The sequence below is a fragment of the Melozone crissalis genome, unplaced genomic scaffold, assembly GCF_028551555.1.
Source record: "Melozone crissalis strain CALT ecotype California unplaced genomic scaffold, PUWL_Pcris_2 ptg000013l_1, whole genome shotgun sequence".
Lineage (NCBI taxonomy): Eukaryota > Metazoa > Chordata > Aves > Passeriformes > Passerellidae > Melozone > Melozone crissalis.
The window spans coordinates 12,096,245-12,113,558 of NW_026535791.1; the positions used below are offsets into that span (position 1 = coordinate 12,096,245).

Sequence of the window (17,314 nt, forward strand, 5' to 3'; positions counted from 1 at the left end):
AAGGAGAAAAAGTTCAGGAAAAACCTGCAGTTCTCAAAATACACTGTTGATAATTTAACCAAATCAATAAGTAAATGGCATGAAACTTGTGCATATTCAAGTCTCTGAAGAGATGAGCTCCTTCTTCAATAATGGGAAGAGAATTAATGAAGCCTACCTTCAGTGAAACACATTTCATAATCTTTCTTTTTATAGACAGAAAGTTTTCTGTACACTATCACCTCTGTTTTTCCTGACAGTAGGACAATCATTTTTTACAAGATTTGGTTACAAGCACCATCAATGTAAACAATTAAAACTTTAATCTCTAATTAGGTATCAGTAAACAGAACAGAGACAGAACCAGTGGGGACAATACAAATGCAGAGTCTGTGGACACTCATTTGGCTCTCTTCCCATCAGGATTAATGTGGCAAAATCTGGAGCTGACATGCTCGAGGAGCTGCTGGTTAATAACACACACGAACCTCATGACTGACACTTGAGCTGTCCTGTGCTTCCCTGTGGATCTTCAGTACCAGTGCTTCCTGCTGCAGCAGGAGACAGCCCCCAGATGTGATGGACTCCTTCTAGAGGCATGCCTTAGCAGAAAAATGGTTCAGAGCCTCCTCTTCATTAAAAATCCCAATCAGCTTTTTGTCAGGAGTGTTGGCATGATGCCAGGATCAGACAGCTGCATCAGCTCAAATGAGTTTTTTGTTTCATGTCCAGATCAAATGTTTTCTGAATTATTAAAATACCATGATTATGGACAGAAAATGATGAAGCATAAATTTAAACCTGTGGATGCTGACTGTCCTAGGCATCACTGTTTGTACGGTGAAATGCAAGCTGATGGAAAAAGTGGCTAGTCTGACTTCATAGTGGTTTTTTATATATATTTTGGCAGGGTACAAACAATAACATGGGAATACAACTTTAGATGAATCAGGTTCACGTGTTCCAGGGAGGGATTTGATCTAAAGGTCACAACAGTCAGAGGAAAGACTGTGTGGGGTCTGAAGGAGCACCGAGCAGGTAAACACGCCATGACAAATTCTTCATTAGTGCTATTTTTGGTCCCAGGGAGAGAACAGTTTACCCAAAACTGCAGTAAGCCTAAACACTTTTAGAGGGCAGGAGAAGGCTGATAATCCTCTGTGCTCTTTACTTTGAATAGATTTCCCTATTTATTTACTGCGTTTAGAACAAAAGACAAAGTCTACTCCTGGTAAATGCTATGAGAGCATCTCACAGAGAGGAGACTTGGACTTCAGTCTGTTGCTTTTTTTCTTGTGTGAAGAAAACAACAGCAAAAGGAAAAAACCTTGACTCTGGCCTCTTCTAGACTCGGGCTGCAGGTTCCTCCTCTAAAAACCTGCACTCATTTTCCTTTAGACTTTCTTCCAGAATAGTTTGTAAAAACCATGCACTTACCTAAATGGGCCAGGGGAGCTGTTCCACTTTTTGTGACTATTATTTACAGTATGTGTGTGCCTTTCCACCCTTTTTCCCCTGCCAAAGCAGAAATTCTTTTAATTAAAATTACCTGGTGATACAGCAAATATCTTTCTCTGAAAATGAGTTTTTATTCCACACACCACAATGCCATCATGGTAGGTCTTCAGCATTTACACCTGTATATAGGCTACATCCAGCATTATACACACACCTTTTAACATGATCATTTCCCCAGTGGCTTGACCAGAGCTGTGATCAGTGACACTTGTCAGCCAAAAATATAATTTTCAGAACACACATAATAAAATTTGTTTATATGACTCAAATCCTGGTGAAGGTACTTAGCTGTCATATTAGCAGCTTTTCACTTACTTTTTTAATTAGAGCAAAACAGGTTATCAAAAATGCATATTTTAAAAACATCTTCTGAAAGACATCTTCTGTCTTCCCTTTGGGGAGAGGTATTCAAGAAGAAACAAGTTTCATCCAGAAAGAAGCATGCTTGCACTGGAAATACAAAGAAAAAGTTTCTGCATCGATTATTTCTAACAGAAAAATAACAACCCCTTAAAAAACAGGGAGCTGTCTTTTGTTTGGGTCTAATGGTGTAGCAATATATAAAAATGATGGGTTACCTTTCTTGGTTTGTATTCCAAAAAGGTAAGCTGTATTGCCTGAGTCAGGAGTAGCAAACATGGTTTACTCAGGTTATCACTGTCTGTACAGGTGGTTCAGACCACAGCCCAGAGGGCTCCCCTCTAGCTGAACAGGACGGGCTTTCTGGGTGAGGGGGCTGAAAATGTTCTCTAAGGTTTCTCTTTTGGCACTTTCTGCATCCTGATCTGTCAAATTAAAAGATACAGTGGAATTTCCTCTTCCCTGGGGAAGGAGTGACACTTCTTCTGAAGAAGTTTCTATAAAAACATTGCCAGCAAAAGGAGGGCTAAGGAGTCTCCTTTCTTTGCTGGATGCACAAGGTAGCACAGTGTAAGGGATGAGGAAAATGCTGAGGTACCTAGTGCCTTTTTTGTCTCAGTATTTAACACCAAAGCCAGCTGCCTCCAGCATACCCAGCAATGACAGCTGGAAGTTAGGGGTAAGGAGCCGAGTGAAGTCCCCATAAACTGTGAGGAAAGGGTTAACAACCTTTTGTCCCAGTTAGACACACATCCATGTGCCCTGATGTGATGCACCTGAGAGTATTGAGGGAGCTGGCAAAAGATCTTGCCAAACCCCTTTCAACCCTTTTCCAGGAGTTTTGGTTTCCTGGAGAAGTCCCAGTTGACAGGAAATTAGCAAATGTGATGCCCATCTACAAGAAGAGTTGGAAGGATGATCTGGGGAAGCACAGGCCTATCAACCTGACCTTGGCACTGGGGAAAGTCGTGGAGCAGATCATCCTGAGTGCCATCACGAGGCATGTACAGGACAACCAAGGGCTCAGGCCCAGCCAGTACGGGTTTATGAAAAGCAGGTCCTGCTTGACCAACCTGATCTCCTTCTATGACAATGGGATCCACTCAGAGGTGAGGGAAAGTCTGTGGATGTTGTCTATCCAGACTTCAGGAAAGCATTTGGAACTGCCTCCCACAGCACTGTCTTGGAGAAACTGGTTGCTCATGGCTTGGATGGGTGGATTCTTAACTGAATAAAACTGGCAGGATGGCTAGGCCCAGAGAGTGGTGGGGAATGAAAATAAATCCAGTTTGTTGCTGGTAACTGGTGGTATTCCCCAGGGCTCAGCAGTGGCACCAGCTCTGTTTCACATCTTCACTGATGATTTGGATGAGTGGATTGAGTGCATCCTCAGTAAGTTCACAGATGACACCAAGTTGGGTGGGAGTGTTGATCTGCTGGAGGGCAGGAAGGCCCTCCAGACGGATTGTGACAGACTGGATTGATGGTCTGAGGACAGTCTTGTGGAGTTCAGTAAGGTGATCCAAGTGCTGGGTCCTGTATTTGGTTAAAACAATCCCATGCACTGCAACAGGCTGGTGGAAGAGTGGCTGGAAAAGGACCTGTGGCTGCTGGTCAATAGCCAGCTGAGCATGCTCCAGCATGTGCCCAGGTGGCCAAGAAGGCCAACGGCACCCTGGCCTGCATCAGGAATAGCGTGGCCAGCAGGATCCCTGTACTTGGCACTGGTGAAAGCTGCACCCAGAACCCTTGTGCTCAGTTCTGGGCGCCTCCATTCAGGAAGGACATTGAGGGGCAGGAGCACATCCAGAGAAGGGCAATGGAGCTCGTGAAGGCTTTGGAGGAAAAGTCTGATAAGGAACAGCTCAGGGAACCGGGATTGTTTAGTTTGGAGGATTACTTCATTGATCTTTACAACTACCAGAAAAGAGGTTGCAGTGAAGTGGGGGTTGGTCTCTTCTGCCATATCTTGAGTGCAACAATGAGAGGAAACAGCCTTAAATTGCACCAGGAGAGGGTCAGATTAGATGTCAGGAAAGAAATATTCACTGAAAAGGTGATCAGACCTTAGAATAAATTGTCCAGGGAGTTGGTGGGGTCAGTGTCTGAAGTGTTTAAGAGGTGTCAGGATGTGGCACTTGGGGATATTGTTTAGGCGTGATTATGGTAGTGCTAGGTTGTCACCTGGATTTAGATGATCTTGAAGACCTCTTCCAACCTTGATGTTTGTGTAATTCTGCCCCACCTCACCACTGGCAGCTCTCAAAGTAGGGAAGGAAAGTGTTTCCTCACAAGAAACATCTTGCCTGACCCTACTGGAGCTGTGCTGCTGGGACCTGTTGTGCTTAGAACTGCCTTTGGAACCTGTGAATGGGAAATAAGACCCCTTTCTTTTCCCACCTTTCCTGAGTTAAGGGAATTTCTCAGAAAAGTTAAAGTAGTTTGTTTTCACATATTAGTCTTCATTGTCTGCCAAATTAAAATGGAATACTGTGTGCCTCTTCTGGCATTTCCTTCACCATCAGTCCAAGGGCTGGTGAGAAACATCCACCTTGCGCTGCTATGCAAAAGCCTCTGTGCTGATCATATCCTCCAGTACAGAGACACAGGGTGCAATCTCAGACTACTTTACTGTACCCGGTTTGGGAATGCCAATCTCAGAGGGTTCTGAGTACTTTCTTCACATATTTAACAAAACTTCTGCATCACCTTCTCCTCAGCAAGTAACCTATAAGCTCAGGGTGGACCCAGTGCTGTCAATCACAAGTCATTCCCTTTTCCTCTGGAAGGTGTAAGTTAGAGAAGCCTCAGATGTAAAATTCTTCTTCATTAACTGGTGAAGCTGGGCAAACATGATCATCCAGAGAACTGGGAGCTACTCTCAAGGGCTGTTTGTGTTGCTTGGAGAGAGATGCTGACATGAAAGAGCTGGAAGACCATTCTGAAAGAGAAGGCAGTGAACCACCAACTGAATCAAAAGTATTGCACATGGCTGATGCAGGCCTTCCCCTGGTGCCTGCCTGTTTAGCCCTACTGACAGTTTGTTTCTGTGATGGAAGAGAGTCTTCCAACTCACTGCAAAATCCATTAAGGGCAGAGTATGCAGAAACCACAGACAGGTCTGAGAAGGACAGCTTCATCCCTGTGTCCACATCAGTCTCTTGGGCATGCTCTAAGTCATCAATGTTAAGCTTGGGGCTGCATTTCCACGTTTTTAACCTGGTTGCAGGTGACCCAGTGTTTAAAAACTGAAATGGTTCACTGAAATGAAATGTCTCTGATGCTGAAGAGGAGTTCACTGTGGGCAAGCAGAACAGAGACTTGCTTCGTTGAAATGACCAAGAAATGCTGGAGGCACTCCTGGGTCTGCGTGTGAAGTCTCCTAGATGGCTGTGTCTCAAGTCCTCCTGGGAGAAACCAAGATAATGACCAAGGCCATTTGTGAGATGTACCCTTTTTGGACCCATTTGTTGTGGCAGTTCAGAGACAGATCGGTGGCTCTGAGGAAGGAAGGCTGGCAGAGTGGTGAAGTGGGAATCTGTAGACACAGATGGATATAGTTGCTTGTTCTGCTTTGCAGATTTCCTACTCCAACTGTGTGCTTGCTGCAGTGGGGAGAGGGAAAGAAGATCACATTAATACAGAATTGGCAGTTTTACAACCCTGAGTCTCCATTGCTGAGTTGCTACTGCAAATAATTATGAAGCAGACTTCAGTCAGTATGCTTGCAGCAAATGTTTCACTTCAATAACAAAGACAAACCACCCTGCCAAAATCCCAAATATTTACATAAGGAGCCTCAAAGACAACAAGAATAGATGGTAGAGAAGCCTTGCCTTGTGGGCTGAATTACACTAGCTTGAATTTCTCGCTTCCTATTGACTTACTCAGATTCATTCATATTCTGTCTTCCAACATTACTACTTTAGTGGACAGGTTAAGAAAATAATAAAAAATGGAAGAAGTATATTATATAATTGTAATTTCTCATTTCTTCCTAACGTTTTTTTTTTATTGTTTTGTTTTGTCCTCCTTTAAAACATCAGAAAGCCTTCAGCAAATTCATTCTGTCTTCTCAATGGAAATTTACTAATTCTTTCAACTCCTTCACATTTTCTTTCTTACCTAGTCAGCTCTATTAACTAGCTCACAGTGACATTACAGACACATGTTCAGTTTGCTTGTAGACACCTAGACTGAAGACCCAAACTCATGGTTATGGTCCAAATCTGGAGCTGAATCCCAGTCCCAGGGCAGGGTTCAGTTGCCTACTCATCAGATACTCAAGCATTTGAACAGGGAAAGCACCTGTGACAAATGATGAGCCAACATCCTTCTCTTATTTCAGCGAGGCTTTTAGAAATCAGCCTTTAAAAAAGTTTAATTTTAAGTCTCCTTAATGGAATTTCTTGCATAATAAAAAATGCTTGCTCTCTGCTCCAAAAGGGACAGGAACTAAAGGGACAAAGTGCAAGATTGTACCCTTGAGAATAAACAATAATCTCAGCTATGGGACTTGTCAGTTGGAAACAGGAGAGGAGAAAGAACTGGGCATCCTGATCTCTTTCTGCTATTAAAGCAACAAGGCTGTGACAACATGGTACTGGGCAGTCTCAAGTGAGTTGAAAAAGCACTGTGGACAACACTGTTCTGGCCTCATCTACAATACTGCACATGATTACAATCACACCTATGTGAGAAAGAATAAATTTGAACTGAAAATGAGAGAGCCACAGGAAAAAAAAAAGAACTATCCATTAAAAAACCCAGAACCACAAACTAATAAATGGTTTCTTTAACAAAGAAACAAAAAAAACCCTTTTCCTTTAACAAAAAAGGTTTCTTTATTTCTATAAACAATAACAGAAAGAGAAGAGTCTTCTGGGGTGAGTAATGGATAAAGACAGAGCCTGCTCATTTTACCAAACAGATTATATGACATGACAGAAAGAGCTGAGACCTGGCAACCAAGGAGGTTCTTTGTACCCAGTCTCTAAAAGAGCTCTATACATTGCTGCTTCTAACATCTTGCTAGTGCACATCACATTGTCTTAGTGACCCAAATCTGTCATAGCCATATTCTGGTTTTTATTGAAGTGATTTTATGGGCAAAAAAAGGATTTTCACATCTGCAAAAAATGCTTGTCTCTTTCATGATCTCTTACTGGAGATTATAGGACAGCCAAACCATGGAAGTAATTTAGATACTGTAGATGAGTAAATATACATATGCATATTATATATATGTGTATATCTGTAATAAGGTGTGTTATTTAAGAACCTATTTCTGTGTAATATAGTAGGCTGTTTCCCCTTAATGTCATAAAGAATTATATGAAGGAAGAAACTGAGGACAAAAGACTGACTCAAATGACTCAAAGGACCCAATTGACTCAAATGTAATAAGTCAGTTGTCAACAAAACATTAGCCAGAAATCACGTTAGACCTCTACAAATAACATTATTTTATTAGTGCAATAGGTGAGCCAATTTGTTTAAAAATTACTCTGTAAGACAAAAAGCTTGTCCACTAGCTGTTTCTTAACCAAATACATTTTTGGATAACGCAGAAACAAGAATCTGACATGCTGAAAGTCCTGCACTCTTTTGATGTGTTTGACCAAGAAAACAGTCCTAAATTTGTTAGCATTAACAAAAGCTACCATTTTTTTTCTCTGCAGTAACTCTGCTATGAGATACACTACATGAACTCAACCACCATGCTCAATGAATCAATTCCCAAAATCATTTTGGGAACAGATCTATTCTTGCACTGCAGAGAATTCTGGGGCCAGAATTTACCTTGTGCAGGCCATGCCACCTGTCTACCACACATATGCCAGGCAGAGCCCACAGACAAATAAATGAGATTTAGCTGTCTAGTTAATACAGCCAGTGGGGTCTGGAGAGCAATTCAGCTTTCCCTGAAAAAATTCTTGTGTGGGGCTGGTTAGCTGAATTGTTTTCTATGTCCTTGGGCTGTACTACAGTGAGAACACACACTGTGGCTGGCAATCTACTTTAGGTAAGATGCTAGATTTAGGGTTTTGCTATTTTAAACCTTTTTGTCCTAGTTCTTTTTCCTAGTTCCTAGTTTCTGCAGATGGATGGAGGCCCTTCATTTTACACAAAATATTTGCTGTTAATCTTGCTCCTGGGTCACAGCTCCTGGTCAAGCCCAGCTGGCCTGGCAGGAGGCAGTGGTGGGTGGTGAGGAGAAGGCAGCAAGCCCAGCCTGCCCCCAGAATGGCTGCCTGCAGGGCAGACTGAGTGACATCACTAACACAGCTCATTTCTGAACAGCTGTTTATAGGAGGAACTGCTCACCTCAATCATTTTCTTTAGATGATTTAAGATTTAAAAGACCTATTTTCCAATGCTGCTCTTCATTATATGGGCAGAAATGGGGAAATAATGGGGAGATATTATTTTAATACTTTAATCTTAAAGGAATATAACTGAAGGCTTTCCTGGCTGTAAGAAGACCAGAGAGTACAAGCAGCAGGGGTGTGCTACACGAAGAAGAGTGTACCACAGGTAACATGTCAGAAGCTCCATCCCACGAGATACTAGTGAACAAAGATTACAGGCTAATCCTGTATTGTAGAGAACTGGATTATGTGGACTAATAAGACTTTTCTATATCTACATTCTCTAGCTTGTCAGAGATCACAGAGGGGATTCAGTGATTTAGCCAGGATTAAAAGTCAGGTAAAACTAGCTCCTTGTCCTGTGCCAAGGCCAGTGACTGTGCTCCCTGTGCCACCTTGGGATGGCACACCGAGTGCTGCACGCAGCCTGTGAGCTCATGTGACCGCTCATCTCTTCAGTTTCTGGAGGAGCCTTCCCTGCCTTCTTTATCCTGCCACTGCCTTTGAAAACAGCTGCATCTTTTCTGGGTTATTTTCTTTTTCAATTCCTCCTCATCAGCCTTCTCACAGGTTGCTAACACTCTCAGCATTGCCTGTTGCCTCCCTGCTGCCTGGCAGAGTCTGCCTGGCACAGCCATGCTGCCTGCAACAGGCACAAGCACAGGGAGAGAGGGCATCAGTCATCTGAGAGGACAAAGGCACAAGGCAAAGTGGCGCATTGATTTTGACCAAAATTCCAAATGCAGGGAGGTGGATTTGTCAGACCTTGCCACAAAGATGTGCAGCAAACCCGGCCACTGACTGAACAGATTAGCTCTCTAACAGAACAGATTTTTTCATCTGGTGCTAATCTGCTGCTCATTTATAATCTCTGCACAAATCTTTGTGAAGCCTGGAGGGATTTAGAGTCTTTGTGTTTTACAATGGGCTGCAGAAGAATTTCATGATGAATATCCGGGAATGCCATAAACAACTTGGGGTGAACCTTTCAGAAATGCACTTTCAACTTGGGCTGCCAGGACCTAACTGAATGTTGCTGCAGTCTATTTTAAGTTATCTGCTTTTTAAGAAAGCAGATAGAGATCTCCTTAAGCATTATCTGCATTAAGAACTGCCAGCAAGGCTTTGCTGAGGTCAGGACCCAGCAAGCACAGCAATGACATCACCATCTCGAGCCCTGATTCTGCCTGCCTTGCTCAACAGGAGTGTGATGGTGTTTGTTTAATTGTATTAAAACCAGTGGAACTGATCCAGAGGAAAAAAAATCAACACAAGAAAAAGCGGCGGAGATTAGTCCTCAGTATCATCATAATAAGTCTTACTTCAAAGACAAATAGTCAGAAGCACACCATTTCAAAGAGGCAAAATGCACAGATTTGATTAAAAATTGAACCTCTTTGAAAAGCGGCTTATAATGTGTTTACAGAAATAGAAAAGCTGAGTGCTTTGTAACACAAAATATATTCATTCTCAAGAATTTTTGCTGCATGTATAGATTTGTAAGAGATCCTAGTATGCCATAGAACTTAACTGGATAAAGTACCTTAGGCTGAAGAAAAACAAGTTAAAATCTCTTATAGGAGTTAAGGGACTGCTCCCCCAAAACCCAGACAATAGCATTAAGGACAACCAAACACTTATGTCACAAAAAGGAAATGAAAAAATAGAATAAAATATTTTGTAAAACAGGAGACTAGTATTAGATTTGCAGATTAATTAAATCAGTTCATGGCACTTCCCTTGACTGAGTCAATTTTTGCTCTGAAAGTGTGTCTTTTTCATCACCTTCAGAAGAAAATAAATATAAGTTTTGTAAAGATGCCCTGTACACATTCTTGCCTATCATAAGACATAGAACAATTTGGTTGGAAGAAACTTGAAAGATTGTATAGCTACAACCCCCCTGCCATGCACTGGGACACCTTCCACTAAACCAAGCTGCTCAAAGCCCCATCCAGCCTGGCCTTGAACACTGCCAGGGATGGGGCATTCACAGCTTCTCTGGGCAGCCTGCGCCTGTGGATGCTTTTCTTCCCTTTCCTCCTCTTTATGCTCTATTCTGCTCTTTCTGCACTATTATGTGTAATAATTCAGCAAGCTTGATGGTCTTTTCTGACCTTCATTTTCCTTCCTGCAGACTGAACTGTTCTCTGCAAAAGTGCCCTTTCTTTGCCTGTTTTTGTCTTTTTGCCTTCTCTGACCTTGGTTTCGCTGCCTTTATTTCTCTTCTCCACTTGTACATAACTGAGTGCGCTTGTCCCAGCTCCTTGTGCCAGTTATGGCTGCTACCTCTGCTCCTGAAGCACATGACACCACTTCTCAACTCAAGATTACAGTTGCCCATACAGATAAGAACATTGGCCGATTAATTCAGCAAATCAGCTAAAAAAAGAATCCCTCTACCTCCTCATAAGCTGTGATCTGTTTACATTTGCAGTGTTATTTCAAGGATGCCTTAAAAAGCAGCAGTAGGCAGAAAATAGCCACCTCATAAACTGCACAGGCACTCTCTGGCATGTAAAACAGCAGCAGGTCCTATGCTCAAGTGCTGAGTCTCTGCCTAGGTAAGATATTATTTTTTCTGGTGTCCACCTTCCTCCTGGGTCTGCATGTTCCATCTCATGCATGCAGAGTGACTAGGAAATCCTGCCAAAATATTATTTTATTTTCCCTACTCTATCCAGAGATGTTATCATAATTTAAAGAAGCCATCTGTGCACTTTCTCCTCTCTGCTCACTATCCTTGCTTCCCAAACATGCATGGTCAAGCCAGTCCAATCAGTTACCAACCTTTCCTGCTTCCCACACTGCATTGCCAGGACTGCAAGTTGATTAGCACTTCATCTGTCTCTGTGAGGATTACGCCCAGAGGCAGCCAAGAATCTGGACAAGACCTATAAATCCAGCAGTGCACTCAGCATACCAGTACATGGCATATTCTTAGCTCCATTATTTACATGTTCTTCCCACTGCTCTGCCAAAAGCTCCCCAGAGCTCCTGCTTCTGGGCTGAGCTCTGGTGAAGTAGTGTGGGTGTCGTCCCACAGGATGCAATCCTGTTCCTAAGCCTTGATCCTGCTCCAGCCAGCTGAACCCTGTACCTCAGCTGTCATATGGCTGCGCCCTTGGAGCAACTTGCCAATGTGTAAAAGCTACTGTGACAAAATAATTCTCAAGGGCTTCCCTGCAAATGAAGGAATAGTTACTTGGCATTAAACAGATTTATCTTACCCATGAATAACTTTGTTGTCTCTTGAACTGACTTTATCTAAGCCCCCTGATAATTGCATTTGCAAAATGGATTAAGAACATGGATCAATCTGGCTGGCAAGTATCCAAGTCCCTGTCAGGACAAGCAAGAGGTCACATTTCATTAGCTTGAACATGGAGCTATACTCAAACTTCAAACTTTAAACACTGCCTGCAATTTAACAGGGATGTTAATCTATCATTTTTGGTACAATTATAATTTAAAAAAGGTGCAGTATCTGTATAAAGTAAACAAAACCATTCTGATGATTACTAATTATCAACTGATATGGAGACTGAAAAGTACTGAGAGGTCATTGTTTAAGTTTATATAACTGGGAGGAAGTCAAAGTTATCATCAATGCTGTGGCATGGAAAATATTGCTAATAGCAACTCTCTGTGAGAAGTCAAAATGTAGTCTTGTCACTTTCAAAGGTAGATATTATAATTGCTTTAAATTAGAATGAATTAAATTAGTATGAGGAGTTCATGGATCACCAAATCCAGTGTTTCCTATAACCCATGCTCCATCATTTCCTCTCCCTAACTGACCATCCTGCCTTAAATTCAGGTATTAACCTGCTTGCACCTGCTGGCTGTTATGCAGTTAACTATGAATATGTACTAAAATCTATTTATTGGTAGGTTCTTGTTCCTGTATCAAAACAATAATTGAGTAAACCAGCCTTTTCCTGCTCCTGCTGTTTATCATGTGCTCTGTTTTCAAGTCAGAGCTCCCTTCAGACTTACTTTAATTGGGCTTAGGTGACCCTACTCTTCCAGTTTCCCATTGCAGGACAGTTTCTCCATTCCTCTGCATGTGGGGAGAGCCCTTCCCTGTTCCTGCACTTTCCACTTTCTGAGGTCACCTTTCCGGAGTCCAGAGCTGAAGACAGGTGTGGCCCTTGGGACCCTGTGCAACTTTCTGTGCTTCCTATGGCACAGTAACTCTGGTACACACCAGGGACTGCAATTTTATTTTCATGGTCATGTTGCACTGGTGGCTGTAGAGATCTGAGTAACAGGAAATTTTCCCTTTGATTAAGCTGTAGAGCTCCACTTTTTACTGTACAGATGTACTTAAAACCCATATACCAGGACCTAGTTTTCATGACTTTAAAATGATATGAATTAGATCCAAAGTCTCTTGTTTCCTTCTACTTTGCATATACTAAACTTCTTTTGCTTCACCAAACTTCCAGAGTGATAAATTCCATTTCTGTAACTTCATTCTCATTTGCCCTTTTGTCCTCCTGTTCAGAGTGATCATCCTCACCAAAAAGAGAAATGAAAATCAATTGTATTTGTAGGCCATACTTATGCAGCTTTCTGCTCCTCTCTTTGGGTTTATATGGCTAAAATCTTATTCTGATTTTCTTTGCTCAGCAAGTCTCACTTTACCTCTGTACTGCCTGATAGTTGTTACTTCTGAAAATTTGCTGGCTTTAAAGCAAAAGCCCTATTCAGAAGCCCTATTTTTTTGTTTGTTTTTACCCTTCCCTTCAATTTGCTTGAAACCAATGTAAGGTCCCACAAACCAAAGTTGTATCACACAGCAGAAACTTCCTGAGAAAGAGCAGGGAAAAGAGGATATAGGTGAGTGTGGTTACTGTATGTAAGTTTGGTGATGACATGTCAGATTCAGTTTGCAGCTTATCTCAGGCTAACACAGATATGCCTGAAGTGCAATCAGTAACCGTGACAAACTGGTGACTGGCTTGCCAGATGGGGAAGGAAGCTGCCCTCCTCAGCCCTTTACAAGTGTTATTCAGCTCTGGCACGGGATTTCTGATGGTGGCACCTGCAAAGCAGCATCGAAAGGCTCCACTACCACCTGGATGTGACTCAGTGGAACAGAGATGCCCTGTGTACCTGGAATTTCAGTCCCAGGAACTACAAACCCAGAGGCACTGTGCTACAGAGGGTTGCACACACCTCTCTGCAAGCCGAGAAGTCTGTATGGGGCAAGGATGGCACCCACAATGCGTCCTCCACAGAAACAAGGTCAGGCAACTGGACAAGCCACGTGAATGGAATTGACTCCAAAAGAACACCCTTTGAAATCTGAACAACAGCCTTATAAAGGTGAAGGACTGTGCTCCTTGACTTGAATGCAAGCAGCAATAAAACCCTCTGCAGTGCAAGAATGCACATTAACTTGGCTCTGGATTGCCACAGATACCCCTCTGCAGGGTAGGCAGCTGTTAAGAGTTTGCTGCTTATCTTTTATCTCCCTTGGATGTGGTGGGGTGAAGCAGAGCATGCTGATATATTGCCCGGATATGGTGCCTACAGATGTCCTGACAAAAAAACTCCCAGGATTTGGTTATGAGCACTTGAGGTTAGTTCAAAAAGAGAGTCAGTGGGAATGTCTCTCTTAGGCTGCTCTTCAGAATGCATTTCTTTTCCTTCATCACCTCTCTCTTCATCCTGATAATCACTGTGCAAAAGAGAGATGCAGTTTGTCACTCAGCGATGCCAGAAAATAATGAGTACCATTAGGACTTCTGCTTGTCTCCCATAAAAATCTCATAACTGAGGGCTATTTTAAAACTCCCTGTCAGTTCTGTGCCCATACCTCTTATAAAACTACACTCACCAGCTATGATTTCTCCACTTGGGCTCCTAATTCCTTCTCTCTCATTTTTTAAAACTGCTATCTCATCTCACATCACTCTTAGCATAAACTGAGGTTGACTGATATCTGGCTAACATCATTCACTGCTTTTGGGATCAGTTACACAACACAGCAAGGGGTTTCAAATTCTTTTTTCAGCAGTACTGTCCCGGCTCTTGCTCCAAGGATAAAGCAAAAAAACCAACCAGCCAACCAACAAAAGGGCAACTGTCTGTGCAGGATAAGCTTTCCTGCACAAAACCAAGAAATGTGCTTCTACTTCCCTGTATACCGAGTTTACCTGCAAGAGGATCCTATTTCCATCGTGGTCTTCTGTCTGCCACCTGCCTTCGCTGATGGGGCTGCAAGGGTTGGGCAAGAGAGGCACAAGCTGCCCCACATCTCTCACTCTGAACTCCAGCACGGCTGACTCTGTCCTCACTGGAACCTGCCCCTTTGGGAGTTTTTTTAAAGAAAACTGAATGTCTATTTCCAAGTTAGAATAGACAGGAAAAACACAGAAGTCTGCTTTTTTCTGACACATTGGTCTTTTCAGTATTAACTCATACAATTTCAAAATGTCCACAAAGTTCTCATTCCTGCAGTATATGGTGAAGCGGATCATTTCCTTCCCGTAGTGCACGGGGCGGATGGCCCACAGAGGAGTCTCTGGAGCCAGAGTGTAAAAGTCTTGGCTGCAAGGCATGTAAGGGAGGAACTTCCCATGCATTAGCTCTGTGTGGTGGTAATGCCAAGGTGGCCGCTGAAAAGTCTCATGGAGCTGCAAGATGGGCTCTTCCCCGTACTCCTCCTGCAGGAACAGGATGACAGAGAGGGCTGGCTGAGAAACGCCGGCCTTGAGCGGCTTCCTGCGCTTCCTGGGCACCCGCCTTTCTGAGACCCGAAACAGCTGCAGGTCTGGGTGGATCCAGGCTAGAAGCTTATCAATGGCCTGCTGAAGAGTCCTGGATTCACCTGGGTCTGTGATAATATGGACACTAACAAGGAATGGGTCTTGTATGCCTTCCACAGAAAGTTCACCTGAAATGTTAAAAGAAAAAGAAGTCCTTTAAGATTTGTAACCAAGTTAAAACACTTAGGTGACCCTTAAAGGAGAAACAGTCTACTCAGCCACAGTAGGCTTTTTTTTTTCTCCAGCTCTCTGAATCTCACTTGTAGCAAACAACAACAACAAAAGTACAGCGATTTAGCAACCAAGAAAATAATCAGGAGGCAGAGAAAAGTTTCATCAAGCATACCATAAGAGCTGCTGTTTCTCCGAGACAGCATCCAAAAGATGCTAGTCAACATGCATTCATTTGTTTGAAAAGACCTGTTCCATACAGTTGAGAGGTAGGAAAGACAAAAACACTGGTGTAGAGTGGGGGTGTAAGGGACATTAATGATGTGCAGAATGATAAGGGTGGAAAGTGTTCATCCCACCTTACTTTCATTTTTTCCAGCTGGCTCAGGACATGGAAATCACACCATTGAGCTCTATCACCCTGACACTGGAGTTTTACACACAGTTAAATGTTTCATGTCCTGGAGGCAACTATTCTAGTAAGTAAGGCAACGATTGTAGGGAAAGGTAATATCTTTTATTAGACCAACTGATACAGCTGGTGAAAAAAAAAAAGGCAGACGAGCCTTCAGGCATATAGGTCCTTCTTTAGGATAATATAGTACTTGTCCCTACAAATCCTGCACTGTTTATATCTTCAGACTGTAATACTACTGCTTCAAGGTTTTCTTAAGATTAGGGAAGACTTGTAAAGGGAGGAGGAACAAAAAAGTTACACTTACTCAGGGGAAAAAAGAAACCTCTAGTTAACCTTGGCAATGTTCAGAGGGGCTCTATCTCTTGTTTGTGCCTGGAACTTTGAGAGCCCAGCAGAGCAATGGCTGGTTCGAGGGCGAGGGAGAAATTGTTACTTTTTCTGCTGGAGTTACATGCCAATAAAGAGGCATGGTGATCCAAGGCGCTTTAATAAATTAATCAAGTAACCTTGATATTTTTGCTGAAACGGTTCCCCTTGTGTGGTATTCTGAAACCACCTCCATGTCTGAGACCCTGAGCTTGGGCACAAAGCCTACATGTGAGAAGCCTTGGAAAGGCTTCCCAAGCTTTTCATTGTGCAGACCACATTTAATAAGGGGATTGTCTCAAAGGCTATTCCCCCTCCTATTAGCAATCAGTACAAACCTCTCCCTCCTCCCTCCTGGCATCAGAACAACATTCTTGTGATACTTCACCAATTGCTTTAATGGAAAAGCAGCTTTGTGCGAGCAGTGTATTTTAGTTGTCTTTCAATATAGAATAGCTGCAAGACCCAGAGAAAATTTAGATGCAACTGCACAGCTTTGCAGAGAGGGATGACTGGTAAATACAATGTCGGCCTCAATTTAGAACTGCAGAAAGATATGGCATGCAGAGCAAATAGCAAGCGTGCATCTTGCCTAGGGGAGATAAAGAAAAACCAAGTAAGTAATCAAAAATACAATTACAGCAGAGGTCTCGTATCCCTGCATGAAGTGGGTGATGCAGAGTGACTTTGTCAGATGGCTAATGGAAGAAAAAAAAATGGAAGCAAAAAGGAAAACGGGGTCAGTATGTGGCAAGAGGCTTTGCTGTGGCAATCATTGCTGGTAGGTAATTCTTTGAGATACCCCCTGTGGGGAGTCACAGTGGGAGAAAGACAAAAGGGCATTGGGGGGAGGTCCTCTCGTGGTCCTCTACATTGGACAGCAGAACAGGAAGGAAAACAAATTGCAGAGGACAGAGATCTAATAAAACCTGAAACCTGATAACTACACAGCCATTCATTTTCTAAGGCTGGAATAGAAGATGTTCAGCTTTTTTCTCTCTCGGATTCCTTTGTTACACAAATGCTATCAAAGCCTGCAACAAGTGACAGGCTTGATATTTATGCATATAAATGACTGCAGCTCTGAAAGAAGCCTGGGCACAACAATGTGAAGCACAGAACCATCATTTCAGCTTCTTGCTCTGCATTAAAAAAAAAAAAAAAAAAAATCCCTGAGCGTGGCTTTTCTAGCCTCCTGTTGCTCAGCATGGTGCATGGACACTGAATGGCTGAAGCATTTTTCAGAAGTGGAGCCTTGTGGGAGCCAGTGGTAGCATTAGTATTCTGCAGCCATCACTGCCTGTGCCCATCAGCACCAGATGCTCACAGAAGCAGCCTCAGAGGCACGGCAC

At 42.8% G+C, this 17,314-nt stretch overlaps 1 protein-coding gene across 1 annotated transcript in view; it reads right to left on the reverse strand.

The window, feature by feature from the left end:
* Positions 1-3,937: 3,937 nt before the first annotated feature.
* Positions 3,938-17,314, reverse strand: part of FAM124A (family with sequence similarity 124 member A) — a 37,962-nt gene continuing 24,585 nt past the window's right edge. Inside the window, exons 3-4 of the mRNA XM_054272049.1 lie at positions 14,396-15,135; positions 3,938-5,462 (exon numbers count right to left, since the gene is read on the reverse strand). Of these exons, the coding sequence (XP_054128024.1) occupies positions 4,665-5,462; positions 14,396-15,135 (1,538 nt within the window). The 3' untranslated portion in view covers positions 3,938-4,664. The remainder of the gene's footprint in view (positions 5,463-14,395; positions 15,136-17,314) is intronic.